The sequence below is a fragment of the Natrix helvetica genome (assembly GCF_964273705.1).
Source record: "Natrix helvetica genome assembly, chromosome: 5".
Classification (NCBI taxonomy): Eukaryota; Metazoa; Chordata; class Lepidosauria; order Squamata; family Natricidae; genus Natrix; species Natrix helvetica.
Genome location: NC_138551.1, coordinates 30461277 through 30476188, shown reverse-complemented (window position 1 = coordinate 30476188; position 14912 = coordinate 30461277). Strand labels below are relative to the sequence as shown.

Here is a 14912-nt window from a genome sequence, read left to right as displayed (position 1 = left end):
CAGCAAATAACAGATAATAAATACAAATATAAATATAAATATACATATGGAGGAGGTTAAAAAATTAAAAGAACTGTACAGAAGAATATGAATATGGCTCTAAAAGCCCTAAAATCAATTAGATTTAAAACAATACCCTTAAAATACCAGTTGAGAGTATATTTCCAGGAGGTAACAGTTGTAACAGTTATAATTATGCCAGGTCAGCTAATCGAAACAGGTAAGTCTTCAATTTTTGTCGGAAGGAGCGGAAGTCTGTGGTGGTTCTAATATCGGGGGGGGAGGTCATTCCAGAGGGTTGGGCCCATCACAGAGAAGGCCCTATTCCTTGGTGCCGCCCACTGGCATTGCCTAGTGGACGGCACCTGGAGAAGCCCCTCCCTGTGAGAGCGGATTGGCCTCAGGGATGTATGTGGGAGGATGCGATCCCGCAAATAACTAGGTCCTGTGCCATGGAGCGCTTTAAAGATGGCAATCAGAACCTTGAAACGCACCCGAAAAACCACAGGCAGCCAGTGCAGCTCGTGCAGGAGTGGTGTTACGTGGGAGTATCTGGAACTCCCCATGACAACCCGCGCGGCCGCGTTCTGGACTAGCTGCAGTCTCCGGGCGCGTCCCAAGGGAAGCCCCATGTAGAGAGCATTACAGTAGTCTAGGCGAGACGTCACCAGCGCATGAGTGACTGTGCGTAGGGCATCCCGGTCCAGTAGGGGGCGCAATTGGCGCACCAGGCGAACCTGGTGGAACGCCCCCCTTGCCACGGCTGCCGCAATTGCTCGTCCCCTATGGCCAGCGATGGAGTCAGCTGGCTGAACCGAGGTGCCAGTAGCCACAGCCACTCAGTCTTGGAGGGGTTGAGTTTGAGTCTGTTGTCCCCCATCCAGACCCCGACGGCTTCCAAACACCGGGACATCACTTCGACAGCCTCGTTGGGGTGGCTTGGGGTTGAAATGTACAGCTGGGTATCATCAGCGTACAGATGGTATTCAACCCCAAAACCACGGATGATCTCGCCCAGTGGCTTCACATATGCATTGAACAGAAGGGGCGAGAGGACCTACCCCTGCGGCACTCCACAAGAGAGTGGCCTCAGGGTCGATCTCTGCCCCCCTGTCAATACATATTGCATCCGGCCGGAGAGGTAGGAGCCGAACCACCGTAGAACGGTGCCTCCGACTCCCATCCCCTCCAGCCGGCGCAGTAGGATACCATGGTCGATGGTATCAAAAGCCGCTGAGAGATCTAATAGGACCAGATAGAGGAACAACCTCTATCTCTGGCCCTCCAGAGATCATCAACCAACGCGACCAAGGCTGTCTCTGTGCTGTGCCCGGGTCGGAAGCTGGACTGGCGTGGGTCTAGATAGTCGGATTCATCGAGGTGACGTGGAAATTGCTGCGCCACCACATTCTCAACAACCTTCGCCAGAAAGGGAAGGTTGGAGACTGGACGATAATTAGCTAGCTCCATTGGGTCAAGTGAAGGCCTCTTGAGTAAGGGCCTCACCACCGCCTCTTTCAAGGCAGTTGGTAAGGATCCTTCACCCAACGAGGCATTCACCAGGCCCAGAAGCCAGCCTCGTGTCACCTCCCAGGATGCCAGTACCAGCCAGGAGGGATACGGGTCCAATGAACATGTGGTGGGTCGCAGCCGTCCACGCAACCTGTCCAAATCCTCGGGGGCAACAGAGTCAAACTCCTCCCAGAGTGGACTCACAAGACTCGCTGTTGACGGCCCGTCCAGACCACTGGAGGGGGCCAATTCCGCTTCGGATCTGAGCGACTTTGTTCTGCAGATATTCTCCAAACTCCTCTGCTCTTCCCTGTAAGGGTGCCCCCCGCGTCTCTTGCACCAAGAGGGAGCAGGTCACCCTAAACAGGGCAGCAGGGCGGTTATCCGCAGACGCAATAAGAGCGGCACAATGTCTACGTTTGGCCGCTCTCAATGCCACAAGGTAGGTCCGTAAATAGGCTCTTACCTGTGTTCGGTCAGACTCGGAGCGTGAGGACCTCCACCTGCTCTCTAGACGTCTCCTATGGCGCTTCATCACCCTCAACTCCTCGGTATACCAAGGAGCCCGGGTGGGTCGCTGCCGTAGGAGAGGTCGCAAAGGCGCAACCCGGTCCAAGGCCCCAGCCGTCGCCCTATTCCAGGCGGCCACTAGGTCCTCCGACCGAGCGCGGGTCAGGGCTACAGGTAGTGGCCCAAGCTCCGTCTGGAACCTATCTGGTTCCATCAGGTGCTTGGGGCGGTACCAGCTTGGACAAACTGGCTCCGGCTCCTCGCGGTGGGGGGTAGCGCCGGGGAAGTCTAGCCGGAGACATGAGTGATCTGACCATGACGGGAGTAATATCTAAATCCCCTATTCCCAGATCACTCGTCCACTGCTCAGATACAAAAACAAGGTCCAGTGTGTGGCCACCTTCGTGTGTGGGGCCCTGAATTAGTTGGGTCAGGCCCATGGCTGTCATGGAAGCCATGAACTCCCGAGCCACCTCGGATGCTGCTCCCGTCGACGGCAGGTTGAAATCCCCCATAACCACAAGTTTGGGGATCTCCACCGCCGTCTCCGAGATCAGCTCGAGGAGCTCGGGCAGGGCTGCTGACGTATAGCGAGGAGCCAAGTATACAATCAGCAGACCCCACTGCCTCCCTGGGCCCCATTTCACACCAAGTGACTCACACCCGGGTATCTGAAGAACAGTGAACTCCCTCGGCTCTAGACCATAACTTAGACCATAACTTATAACTTACCTAGTTCAGGAATATTCAACTGGAATTTTTAGGATTGCAACCCTAACAGACTTCCATAGGAATTGAGTATGATGAGTATAATTTTAAGTAAATGAACCTATGATTATATTGCTGTCCTGTCTTAACCAGGTTAATTTTTTAAACAAGTTTTCACTGAAGTGTCATGCTAATTAAGATGAAGATTATAACCTGGAAAGGCAGCGAGCAGCTTGGGAAACAGACTGGACATATTACATAATGAGGGACAAGCCTTGTATATTCTTAGGACAGAAATGTTTTCTACCATCTTAAACCCTAAAATCAGCCATCATATTCAATACCTAAATCAGACTATTAATTTGTTTAATACAAGCCTGTCCAGTATTTCCCAAGCTGTCAGCACAAGACCCCTTGATTAATTTTTCTCCTGTATCTGGAGAAGACAGAGACTTTGGGTACCTGGAACTTTTTCATACCGAATATTTAAAATAAACACAAACTAGTGACAATTTCCACTAAAATAATGTATACCCATTTGTGACAACAATCATTTTTAAAGGATTCATTATTTGCTCTGATTTATACTTTTTTCTTCTGTAAGCCAACTGCCTAAATTATGCACATGTGAATATACAAACAAAAGTAACTTGTGTGAACAGTCTTGTTTTAATGAAGTAATTTTTAGAATGCATGATTATAATATGGCTTTTTACACAATATCAGTTGATATTTACAGCATGATAAAACATTAGGCAGTAATTTGCTGAAGAAAATAATACAGTAACTGTAAGAAACAAGTCTGAAGTCCCAAAACATATACAATGTTAATATGTATGTTTTATTCTTAAAGATTGGAAAAAGAAAAAAATGGTCAAAAACCATTGTATGTTATACATAGAACAGAAAAAGCTCACATGATCAACTATTTATGCATGATTAAAGTTTATGACAGTTATTCTAACTTGCATCCGGCAACATTATCAACATAGCACCCAATCAACTTCAACTAGTAAACATTGTTTTATGTTCTTGGAATACTGCTCTGACTGGTCCAGATGCACTGCTTCCTATAATTATGCAGATTTACTGTAATAAAAACACTATTTGATGTTGCGCACTATTCGTCTGCAATGATTTGTTTTCATTTCTCCCAATGCTTGCTCCATTTGTTGAATTAGATGGAGCAATGTGGCAGGATCAGTTTGTAGTATCTTTGTCGTTTGATTTTCATTCTCATTAAGGTGTAGCTTCAAAGTTACAGCTGGCTTAATTTGTTGTCTCAGACTTCTGCTAGCAAGCTATTTAAATTGTGAGATGGGGGAAAAAAGATAAATATAAGGATGAATGAAGAGCAGCCATATTCAGAGCAGTCATAAAGCAAATGTTTACAAAAATGTAAGCTTGTTACAGTACATACCTGTTTCTTCATGATTAGTGACCTTTTCATGTTTTACTGATACTTTGAAAATTTAAACCAGAACTAAATATTATCTTGGGCATTCATTTGTGTACAATATTGTATGCTCAAGAAGGCAGATGAAAAGTAGGGTTTTTGCACATCTGCAGACTAAGTTTTTTTTCCCATTGCCTTATTACAGGTAGTCCTCACATAGGACAATTGGAAACAGAATTTCTATTGCTAAGCAAGGCAATTAAGTGACTCACGCCTGATTTCAGATTCTCTTTTGCCATATTTGTTAAGACAATCCAGCTTCCCACATTGATCTAGCTTGTCAGAAGCCAGCTGGGAAGAACACAAATGGCAATCACACAATCCTGGGATGCTGCAAGCTGGCAATGGATTGCCAAGCCCCCAAATGTTGATTACATAACAGTGGCGATGCTGCAATGGTCATAATGCAAAGACTGGCTATAAGTCAGGTTTTTCAAAGCCATGGTAACTGTAAACAATGGCTAAATAAATGGTTGTAAGTTGAGGACTATCTCTATAGTCCTCGAGTTACAACTATTTGGTTAGTGACTGATATTACAATGGTACTGTAGTTATTTGATTACTTTAAAACTTCATGGATAACTAAGGCAACCAGAATATATTGCAATTCCTTTTTCTGGAATCTAACACATTTTTGACATTTAACAAAAAGGCAATTGAATTATTTTATAAAAGTCAAATAATCCAAATGTTATGGTTGTCCAAATATAACCCATTAGGGTGGAGGGAATGCCTATTAAATCCAAACATCCATTGAATTTGAATTACATCATTTGTTTCAATTTATGGTGTGTGTGTATTCATTCAAACCTAGTGTTTTCCATGCATGTTCGGGTTCTATGGTACTTTTTTTTGCAGATCAATCAAGTGTTGATTTATTGATTATGACAGGAATGCAACAACTAGATTGTCTCCTAAAAGCCAGCCCTACCATTATGGGCTGAAAGAGAAAGACTGGCTTTTATGTCTAAAGTGGGACTAGAATTCACAGTGTCCTGGTTTCTGGCCTGATGCCTTAACCACACCACCAAACTGGCTCCCATGTGAAGCTCTTACACTACCGTGTTTCCCTGAAAATAAGACAGGGTTTTATTTACTTTTGACGCCCAAAATAAACATTTGGACTTATTTTTGGGGAGATCTTATTATATTTGAGGTGCTGGAGGTAGCAAGCATGGTCTCCTTATGGCTGCTCCTGTGTTGCAATAATTTTGGGGGGGCTTATTTTCGGAGTGGGCTTATTTTAGCGCATGCACTCAAAAGCCCGATTGGGCTTATTATCCAGGGAAGTCTTATTTTTGGGAAAACAAGGTACCTTTATAGGAAAGACTTCAATGGGGCCTGACAATTGGATAATCTCTCCCTTGCAAAACACACCCGCACACATTTATGGTATGTATTATTTACATTGTTGTAAATATGTTACCATAGTTCTAATTTCAAGAATAGGCTGCTAAGGTGATTTTTATTAAACTAGACTGTGTACATAACTTTTTATGATTGCCCCTAGAACCTTTAATTTTCTTTAAACTTTCATGAAGTTACTTTGAATAATTGATTACATTACCATTTAAAATGGCCAACATTTATTCCAAATTTTCTATTGCAAAATAAGAGGCAATTTGAATAAAATTCCAATAATTTGCCTAGAGCAGGATATACTATCGCACTAGTAAGATGGGAATGATGAAAATTTATAGAAGTATTTCTTTTCATATGAATAGATTAAAGGTGCAAATTGCATTATCCTAATGAATAAATACAGTTCACTTTATTGTATCGTTCTGTGAATAATTATATGACAAAATGCATGATTTCATAATACTGCTACCTCTATCTTCTGGAAAGAACGAATATTTGCTAATTTGAAACCAATAAACAAATTTGGTTCATTCTGAAGCTGATATGAATCAGTAAATATCTACTAATGCTTTTAATCTTACCTGCACATCTAGTCTCCACTCCAGATTATGATAACTAGGAAGCTTTGGTGTTAGTTCACTCAGAATATTCCTGATCTCCTTTCTGTTGTCAAGATAGAGCTGAAGTAATAAGGCATTCAATTCTTCAGGAAATCGTAATACAAGTATTGAGTCTTGAAAATCTATTTCAGAAATCTAAAAAGTAATAAAATGCAGAACATTTAAATTTTCAGTTGCTTTTATTACATTTTTTCTTGTTCCAAATGTATTTCTTGTTCCAAAGATTACATTTCCCACTATGAAATATGATTGGTCAGTAGAAATCAGCATGTAAAACTTTTAAAATATGCAGATAATCATCAATAAGTGCTCTTAAAGTCAGTGAAACCTGAATAAGTGGAAGAAATTAATAACTAAATAGTAAATGCACCAAAACCAGAGGAATGTTTAAACTTTCATCTGAAATACCACACCTTCGTAGGAGTGACACATTCTTAATTCTCCCCCGCAAAACAATCTGAAGTATATGCTTATTTCTCTAAATAGAACACATTGTGTAACCACTTACCATGAGTTTTGAGCTCTCAGTAAGAAGGTATGTTAATCCCTCTACTCCATGCTGAATTGTCTCACTACTAACATTAAGTTTTCCTAAAAAATGAAAAAGTCCACAGAAATACATATAAATGGCCAATTTAAAAAAACATCATAAAAATAAATAATATATAGCTATAAAATATAATTTAGGTTGCAAATGTAAATGTATTTATTAAAAGCAAGCTCTCTTGAATTATACATGTAAATGATTAACAATGATTGAAAAGAGAGGCAGGAAAAGATATTCGGTTTACAATTTCAACTGAAATTCCTATGAACGTCCTACTAGAGATCACAGCTCTTCTAAAGCTAACTCTTCCGTTTTTCATAATTATCAGAAAATAAAATGAATAAGGACATTAGAAAGGTAGGCCTTTGCTGCTTAGAATGCAAACTAGAATGCAAACTACGAATTATCTGCCTATATGCTTGTATGCTTATATGTCAAATATTCCAGTCTATGGAAAACATGCTTGTTTACTGTATGTGACATCTCCATAATATGGCATATCATGTTCAGATTGTGTCTCCTTTTTTCAGAGTATGCATTCCTAAATTAAATCCAATTCTGAAACTGCTGCACCAATTCTGATGACATCCCAATACAAGTGCAGTGGTTTAACAATAATTGAGAAACAATTTGAACATGGTTCCTGCTTTTTAAGGAAGTGTAAAAAGAATTTGAACACATTTATAGAGATACACCTTTCACTATTTACTGATGTGATTTCAGAATTTCCTTGTTGCTTTACATTTGCAAGCAAGCTTTATGCCACCATATCTGGATCCAGAGCAATAAACTGTATAAATAGAACTATATGAGCATATATTTTTTCTAAAATTATAGGTGTAATCATGCATTAATATTTATTTTTTGCTTTCTAAATTGCTTTGGATTTTCAGCATATTAGAAAGTTCCTTAACAGTTTATTTTGATAGTTTCTAATTTCTAATCTGGCTAATCAAGCCAGATTCCTATTTAAGCACTGATTTAGCAACGAGGAATTACAGAAAAACAAGTAAACAAGCTGTTCAGAGGTATAAAATGCCTCATTTTTTCTAAATAGAAAATTGAACAGTTTATTAGAAAGAAAATCCTTCCTTGGCACGTAATATGTAAATCAACTATTCTCCCCTCCTTTGTCATGTTCAGTAAAATTCTGATTTTAAAAAAAAGGATTAAAACATTTGCACATGTGTACTGTCAGAGGTCTCATTTGCAAGACTGGAATCAGGCCTTTTCTCACTGAGAATGACCTTTGTAACTTTACTGTTCTCCTTCAATGTTTTAGTGTTCCTTCAGGGAGAGGGTGCGGTTTATAAATTAAATAAAAGTAAAAGTAAAAGTAAAGTGGGTTTTTACTGCTTAACACAGACATTGACACTGAATTCAAGGCTTATTGGTTTGATGGTGGATGGGAAAGCGAAAAGTTCCCTCCTTTTTTCAATTTTAGGAATTTTGAAGTAGAAAAAGTACCCCTTAAAAACACTCTCCATACTCTAAAACTACATTCAAAAAATCTTTTTTTGTTTCCCTGTAAATAACAAAAAGGACTAATTTCTCTTCTTCACTTTCATTTGAACTTAAAAAAAGGTTGTAGTGTCTTCTCTTTATCAATAGGGAAAGTTAACAATGAAACAAGTGTCCATAGAGAATCAGTTATGGTTTATGGGAAGGAAAAATCTGCTATTACTCCCTCCGCAATAAAATTTAAACATTAAATAATTTCCTAACTTTAACATTAATTACTAAAAGCTTTAAAATTAATCAAAGGAAAAAATGGTTACCACATTTCTTTGGGATGGTGGCCTTTAGCAGACTATACAAGCCCTCAAGCTGAAAGAAGTTGTATTTTCTTATTTTAACTTCCTCAACATAGTTTCCTATGCCAATCACCCTGCTAGTTAGTTTATAATTTTTTGTAATTCATGATTCTAAACTATAGTTCAAATTAATTGTTTATTGGAATAACATCAGAGGTGGTATTCAGCAGGTTGTCATCAGTTCTGGAGAACTGGTAGCAGAAATTTTGAATAGTTCAGAGAACTGGTAAGTACCACCTCTGGCTGGCTCTGCCCCCATCTATTCTCTGCCTCCTGAGTCCCAGCTGATCGGGAGGAAATGGGGATTTTGCAGTAATCTTCCCCTGGAGTGGGGAGGGAATAGAGATTTCACAGTATCCTTCCCCTGCTACAACCACCAAACCACGCCCATAGAACCCGTAGTAAACTTTTTTGAATGTCACTACTGGTTAACATCATTGTTTTTCATCAACAGATAGTATCAATAATAGATGGGTCTTCTATTTCTGTCTGTTGCTTTTATAGCCTGCAAACATGCTGTTCTTATACTTACTTGCTGCTCCTTCGTAGACTTTAGGGTTTGTGCCTTTTCTTAAGAACTCAATAGCAATACGACCAAATTCATTGACAACTGAAAAAAGAAACACCATGATGGAATTATGGCGGGGACAAAGAAGTAATCAATTCAAATACAACATATCTCCATCCACAGCAAATTATGAATCTGCTTCTGAATTTACAGAGGGAAATTTAGAGAGTAATGAATGTGGGCAGAAATGGACAAATAAAAGGAAGTAGCAAAACATTATGGACTGCCAAGAGTAAAATTTCAATCCTTGTTTTTCACTTATAAATGTTCCCTTTAACAGTGAACTAGATTCTAAAACATTCTGGCTTGGGAATAAATATTAGACTAATGCACAATACTCAAACATTTATGTATAGTTCATTCTGTTAGCTAAATAAACCTGAATGGTACCATCTGTGGTTTGTTCAGTATGTGTACCTTGCCCTTCTCTCAATAAACCATAGTCTAAAAAGAATCCATGATTTCTGATGATGTTATTAAGGAACAAGGCAGGGCTCGGGTTCATAACATTAAACCAATTTGCATAAAGCTTATTTAACTGGGACAAAAGCCATGTAGCAGCAATACAGCAGAGTGCCAAAAACTGCTTGTTCTGAGAAAAACAGAATTCCTCAGAAAATCATGTTAGAAATATTCATCATATGATAAATGATATTTTTCATATGATAAAAAGGCTATCACACTATTTGGATCACAAAATGACCATGTTTCCTTGACATGATAAGCCAGAATAAAGCCTCAACTTATGTCAGCAGGAACAACTAGCCAATTTATATTTAGATCTGTGGTTTGTTTTTCTTGTCATATGATCCAGGAATTCTTATTTGTCTTAAAGTATTAATATACCATACTTTATAATAAAAGTATTATATTATCATTTATGTAGCATTTTGTTTTAATCCTTTGGCTTTTCCAAAAAGATAAAAATAAGCAAAGTATCAAGAAAAAAATGGTTTTGTTTGCTCAAATGTTATGTAGATGCAAAAAGTCTGTTATTGATTCCAATTATCCTAAAAGAATAGTTGATCTATCACTGCAGTTATAATCTAGGAAGCGTGGTTAATTTAAGTATGAGTGAAAATAATAGCAGGGGTTTGCAAAGCCCCCCAAAAATGAAGCTTTCTAACTCCTTTGGGAAACTTTACAGTAGTCATATGGTTTGCAATGCTTGTACTGTTGTTTTAAAAACTGATCTTGGCTATCTCTATATGAATCCCTTTACTGGGATGAAAATAAACAGCTGCTTTAGCAGTTCAAAAATAAATGCTGTATGTACATATGAATTTTGTAAAGCACTTCTGTATGTTTTACCTAGTCCACTAATGAAATCATAAACCACATGTTGGACATAAATCAAATTGTTAAATACTTAATCAGTTGGTATATAGGTAACATTAATCTGTATATGATTCCACTTATACAAGTTTCTACAATTGGGTATAGAGTTAGCGCGATCAATTTTGCATATCAAACTTCATATGAACCGAACCTGAATGGGGAAGCTTTGGCAGTTTCTGAAGTGCTTCTGGAGTGAACCACAATGTGCCTCCTAATATTACTGTCTACTTAAACTCTAATGTGACCAGGAAAGTCCCTACTTCAAAATTAGATATATTCACAAGAAACCACAAAATGACCCAAACATCACATGAGATGTGTTGGTGTAGTGGTTAGAGTGCAATACAGTAGGCTACTTCTGCTGACAATTTGGCAGTTCAAATCTCACCAGGCTCAAAGTTGACTCACTCTTCCATCCTTCTGAGGTGGGTAAAATGAGGAACCAGATTGTTGGGGGCAATATGTTGACTCTGTAAACCGCTTAGAGAGGGCTATAAAACACTGTAAAGCAGTATATAAGTCTAAGTGCTATTGCTATCATACAGAATGCAATCCGAACTGTTTACACAGTTAATTTGGTTCAATTTACTGAATGAATAAAATTAAGTTAATTGCAGATACAGGAACTGCCTCTGCTAGAACATTTGTAATTGCAAACTAGCTACATTAATAATCTGCAATATGAGGATTAGATCAATTTATTTAATCTAAAATGATATTAGGTTATGCTAAGTGATTGTGCAAGTTGGCAGACTTGGCTATGTTCAAACAACACAGAAGCAGTCACTAACTTGCTAAGATTAGTCAACTTTGTTAACTAGCATATTACACAAACCCTATTAGCTATTTCATTTTTCAGTGTATTGTATGAACCTAAAAGTTTATTTCTATAAGCTGGTTGATCACATTATATAACCACCATTGCTGTGCAATATCAGTTACTAGTTTGTAAACTATGGATCATTGCTTAATTTGTTACATAAAACCAGTTAATTATGCTTAATTTAATTGTTAATCAAACCACATCTTAATCAACTATATGAAGAAAAATTAAATAACTTGTTTCACTCAAAAAATATTTTAATTGCAAGAAAGTAAAATACAAAATAAAATAACTAAGGCAAAGTCATTCCCAATATAATCTTTGATCAACTACAAGTTTTACAATTTTTTCTCTTAGAATTTTTGCAAACATTTATCTTTAACAACGATACTAAGATATATGAGGAAACATCATAGGAATCATTTTTAGATTTATAGTTTGTGCTCTTCGTTTAAAAATATTTACATAAACTCCAGACACTGTGTATATAGTCTTTTTGGCCTTGAAAGCTATGCAAGATGTTCTAAAGATGTCTTAGAAAAGCTTTCATGTTAAAACTGGAGAATTAACATAGGTCAAATTATGGAGTAGATTTGTATTATTTCTTGAAGCTTAAAAGTCCAAATGAATCATAAGCCTACATAGAAAATAAAGAGAGCACATGACGGAGAGGTTTAACAGAAGGCTACATCCCTAGGCATCGATAAAAAAACTATATTAGAATTGTTATGCTTACTTGCAATAAATAACTGTGCTATAAAAGCAGGGGCAGGACAATTATTCGCTATGAACATTTTTTCTGGCAATGCTGATAAAACCCTTTTAAACTGCGAGGGTAAGCATGGAAGCATGAAAGCATACTCTAAGGCAGAGGTCTTCAAACTTGGCAACTTTAAGACTTGTGGACTTCAACTCCCAGAATTCTCCAGCCAGCAGAGCTGGCTGGAGAATTCTGGGAATTGAAGTCCACTAGTGTTAAAGTTGCCAAGTTTGGGGAGCCCTGCTCTAAAGGCTAGCCAACGGGTGTTTTCAGCTGAGCAAAGGTATCCAGGGTGCTCTGAGGGTCGCAGCCCTAAATATTCAGATACTTCCCAAATAACCAGGCAACGGCTTCTGTAGTGGCGTGGGGCTCAACGTATCAGGATTCGTTCCGTGCATCCCAGCATGCGCTTTTCCATCGAGACACCCCCCCCCCACACACACCGCGGGAGGGTGCCACGCAGGTCCCGAGTGGGCGAGGTCATAAGTAGAGCGAGCGGCCAGGCAGCGCTGCAAGCCCTCGAAGTGCTCCTACCTGAGCTCTCTACTTGGGGAAGGAAGCCCAGGTGTTCCTTGTGCTCTTCCGACAGCACCAGCAGCATCTTGCTCGCCTAGCGCCCTCCACCGACACAAGGAGCACTTCCCTGCTTCGCTACCCGCCGGGCAGATTTTCCCCTCCCGGCTGGTGTCACCGAGATAGCGCTCCGCCGAGAAGCAGCTCCCTCATCAAGGGTTCCCACTCGCACTCGTTGAAGACGAATGCGCTTGCAACTCTGTTTATAGTCGAGGCGTTGCTGCTGCCGCTGCCGCCTGCTGGCCAAAACTTTCCCACTCGCTGTCTCTTCTGTATCATGTATCTAAAATAATGTTTAAAATAAAGTATTTTAATGCAGATCTAATGTTAAGCATAACTATACAGTATTAAGACGCTGAGCTTGTTGATCAGAAAGGTCCGCCGTTCGAATCCCTAGTGCGGCGTAACAGAGTGAGCTCCCGTCACTTGTCCCAGCTTCTGCCAATCTAGCAGTTCAAAAGCATGTAAAAATGCAAGTAGAAAAACAGGGACCACCTTTGGTGGGAAGGTAACAGCGCTTCGGTACGTTTAGTCATGCTGGCCACATGATCATGGAGACATCTTCGGACAGCGCTGGCTCTTCGGCTTTGAAACGGAGATGAGCACTGCCCCTAGAGTTGGGAACTACTAGCACTAGCAGGGGAACTTTTACCTTTTCTACAGTACGTATTGCTAACAGGTTCACTTAAGAGAGTGCTCTTTTGAAAATGTGAAAGGCAGCATTTTGGTTGACGCGTAAAGTGTCCTGAATTAAAATCTTTAGCACTAAAATAAGATTTATTGAACACCCCACATTTAGCTGGGTTCATTGCCACTCAGGGCTATGAATCACATTTTCCAGAGCCTATGACAAGGTCTGCAATTAAAGAATAAACTTGTCATATTTTGTGTTGAAATCTAGCCAAGGTATGTTTGTCAGTCTCCAAAAAGGGCAGGAGGGAGAAAAAAGTATGTAACCATTATTGAAGACTGTTGGTCAGGCTCCTTAAAAAATAAACTCAGCGAAGTATTGCATACAAACCCATCACGTGATGTCCTGGAGTTAGCAATATCAGACAAAGCAAACAGAAAGCAAAACACATTAAGATAAAAGAAAAAAGTCTATTTAGAGCAATGTGAGCTTGCTTTAGATAAAACCAGATTTTAGTTACACTTCTGATTTACTGGCTCAAGTATGCAAAACTGACTAATATTGCATCATTGTTAATTACCCACCTGCATTTTATTATTTTTCCACTCCCTTCCCCCCCTATTTTCTGTATTTTAAAAATATTTGTATATATTTTTGAAATTATATTAGTAATAAATACCTTTTTTAAAAAAAGAAATAATCTAATTCACTTTCCTACCCGCTGCTAAAATTTGTGACCACTGTACAACATCTCTACCAGTGATCACCAGGTCTATTTAAATATCTCCAAAGAAGGCAATACAAATAATCCTTTATTACAATTGAGTGCAAAATTTGTTAATAAGCAAGACAGTTGTTAATTTTTGCCCCATTTTACAATAGGAATAGCAATAGACGTTAGACTTATATATCACTTCATTGTGCTTTACAGCCCTCTCTAAGCGGTTAGAGTCAGCATAGAGTCTACCTCCGATGAAGAGCCCTCGTCCAAGCTTTCCTCACCCTCCAGGACTGGCCCATGCTCCTACCCAACCTCCTCACTGTCCAACTCCGCTGCCAGCTCTGTTGGCTGCTGGCAGGCCAAAACACATTGCAACTGTCATAAATATGAGTCAGCTGCCAAGTGTCTGAATTTTGATCATTTGACCATGGGGATATTGCAGCGGTTGTGTGAAAACTAGTTACCTTTTTCAGTGCTGCTATAACTTTGAATGGTCAGTAAATGAACTGTTGTAAGTTGTGGACTACCTGTGCATAACACGAAAAGCAATTTGCTCCACAGTTGACTTGCTTTTACCACTAGGAATGTTTTCAGGATGGTTAACTGAACTGTACTTCCTTGTGATTTAAATGCATTGTTTATTATCCTGTCATCCATAACGTAAAAAGTATTTTCTATCATCTTTATTACCCAAAAATGGAGATAGTGTTTCCCTGCAGTGTTCTCCAGCTTTAAATACTCATTATGTACAACTGTTCTCTCCATTATTTAGTTATTTGTCTTTGGATTTGACTGTCAATTTTCCCCCCTAAAATCAGCCTAGAACAAAATACAATACTCCAGGTGTCGTCTAACCAATGCAAAATAAAAGTAGTCCTTGACTTATAATCACAATTGGGACAGGAACTTCTATCACTAAGTGATGCAGTTGTTAAGTGAATCACCCTTGATTTTAGGTTTTTTGCTGCT

General features: G+C 39.2%; 1 protein-coding gene across 2 annotated transcripts; it reads right to left on the bottom strand.

Moving 5' to 3' along the window:
- Window positions 1–3380: 3380 nt before the first annotated feature.
- Window positions 3381–12792, bottom strand: COMMD2 (COMM domain containing 2). Of its 2 annotated transcripts, none has more exons than XM_081956311.1 (5): window positions 12553–12792; window positions 9062–9139; window positions 6677–6759; window positions 6130–6303; window positions 3381–4031 (listed from the first exon to the last, which is right to left on the bottom strand). In XM_081956311.1, exons 1-5 carry the CDS (start codon window positions 12617–12619, stop codon window positions 3834–3836), a joined length of 600 nt encoding a protein of 199 aa, XP_081812437.1. In that variant the 5' UTR covers window positions 12620–12792; the 3' UTR covers window positions 3381–3833. The 2 variants fall into 2 exon arrangements, with proteins under 2 accessions (XP_081812437.1, XP_081812436.1); XM_081956310.1 differs by lacking the exon at window positions 12553–12792 and adding an exon at window positions 11995–12150.
- Window positions 12793–14912: the final 2120 nt, after the last annotated feature.

What these genes read in the sequence shown, in the direction of transcription:
- COMMD2 (XM_081956310.1), bottom strand. Translation starts at nt 12,109, where the DNA reads ATGCTTCCATGCTTACCCTCGCAGTTTAAAAGGGTTTTATCAGCATTG. An exon ending in CTGAGAGCTCAAAACTCATG is followed by an intron (nt 6,304 to 6,676) that starts GTAAGTGGTTAC and finishes ATTACTTTTTAG; the next exon opens with ATTTCTGAAATAGATTTTCA. An exon ending in AGTGGAGACTAGATGTGCAG is followed by an intron (nt 4,032 to 6,129) that starts GTAAGATTAAAA and finishes CAATTTAAATAG; the next exon opens with CTTGCTAGCAGAAGTCTGAG.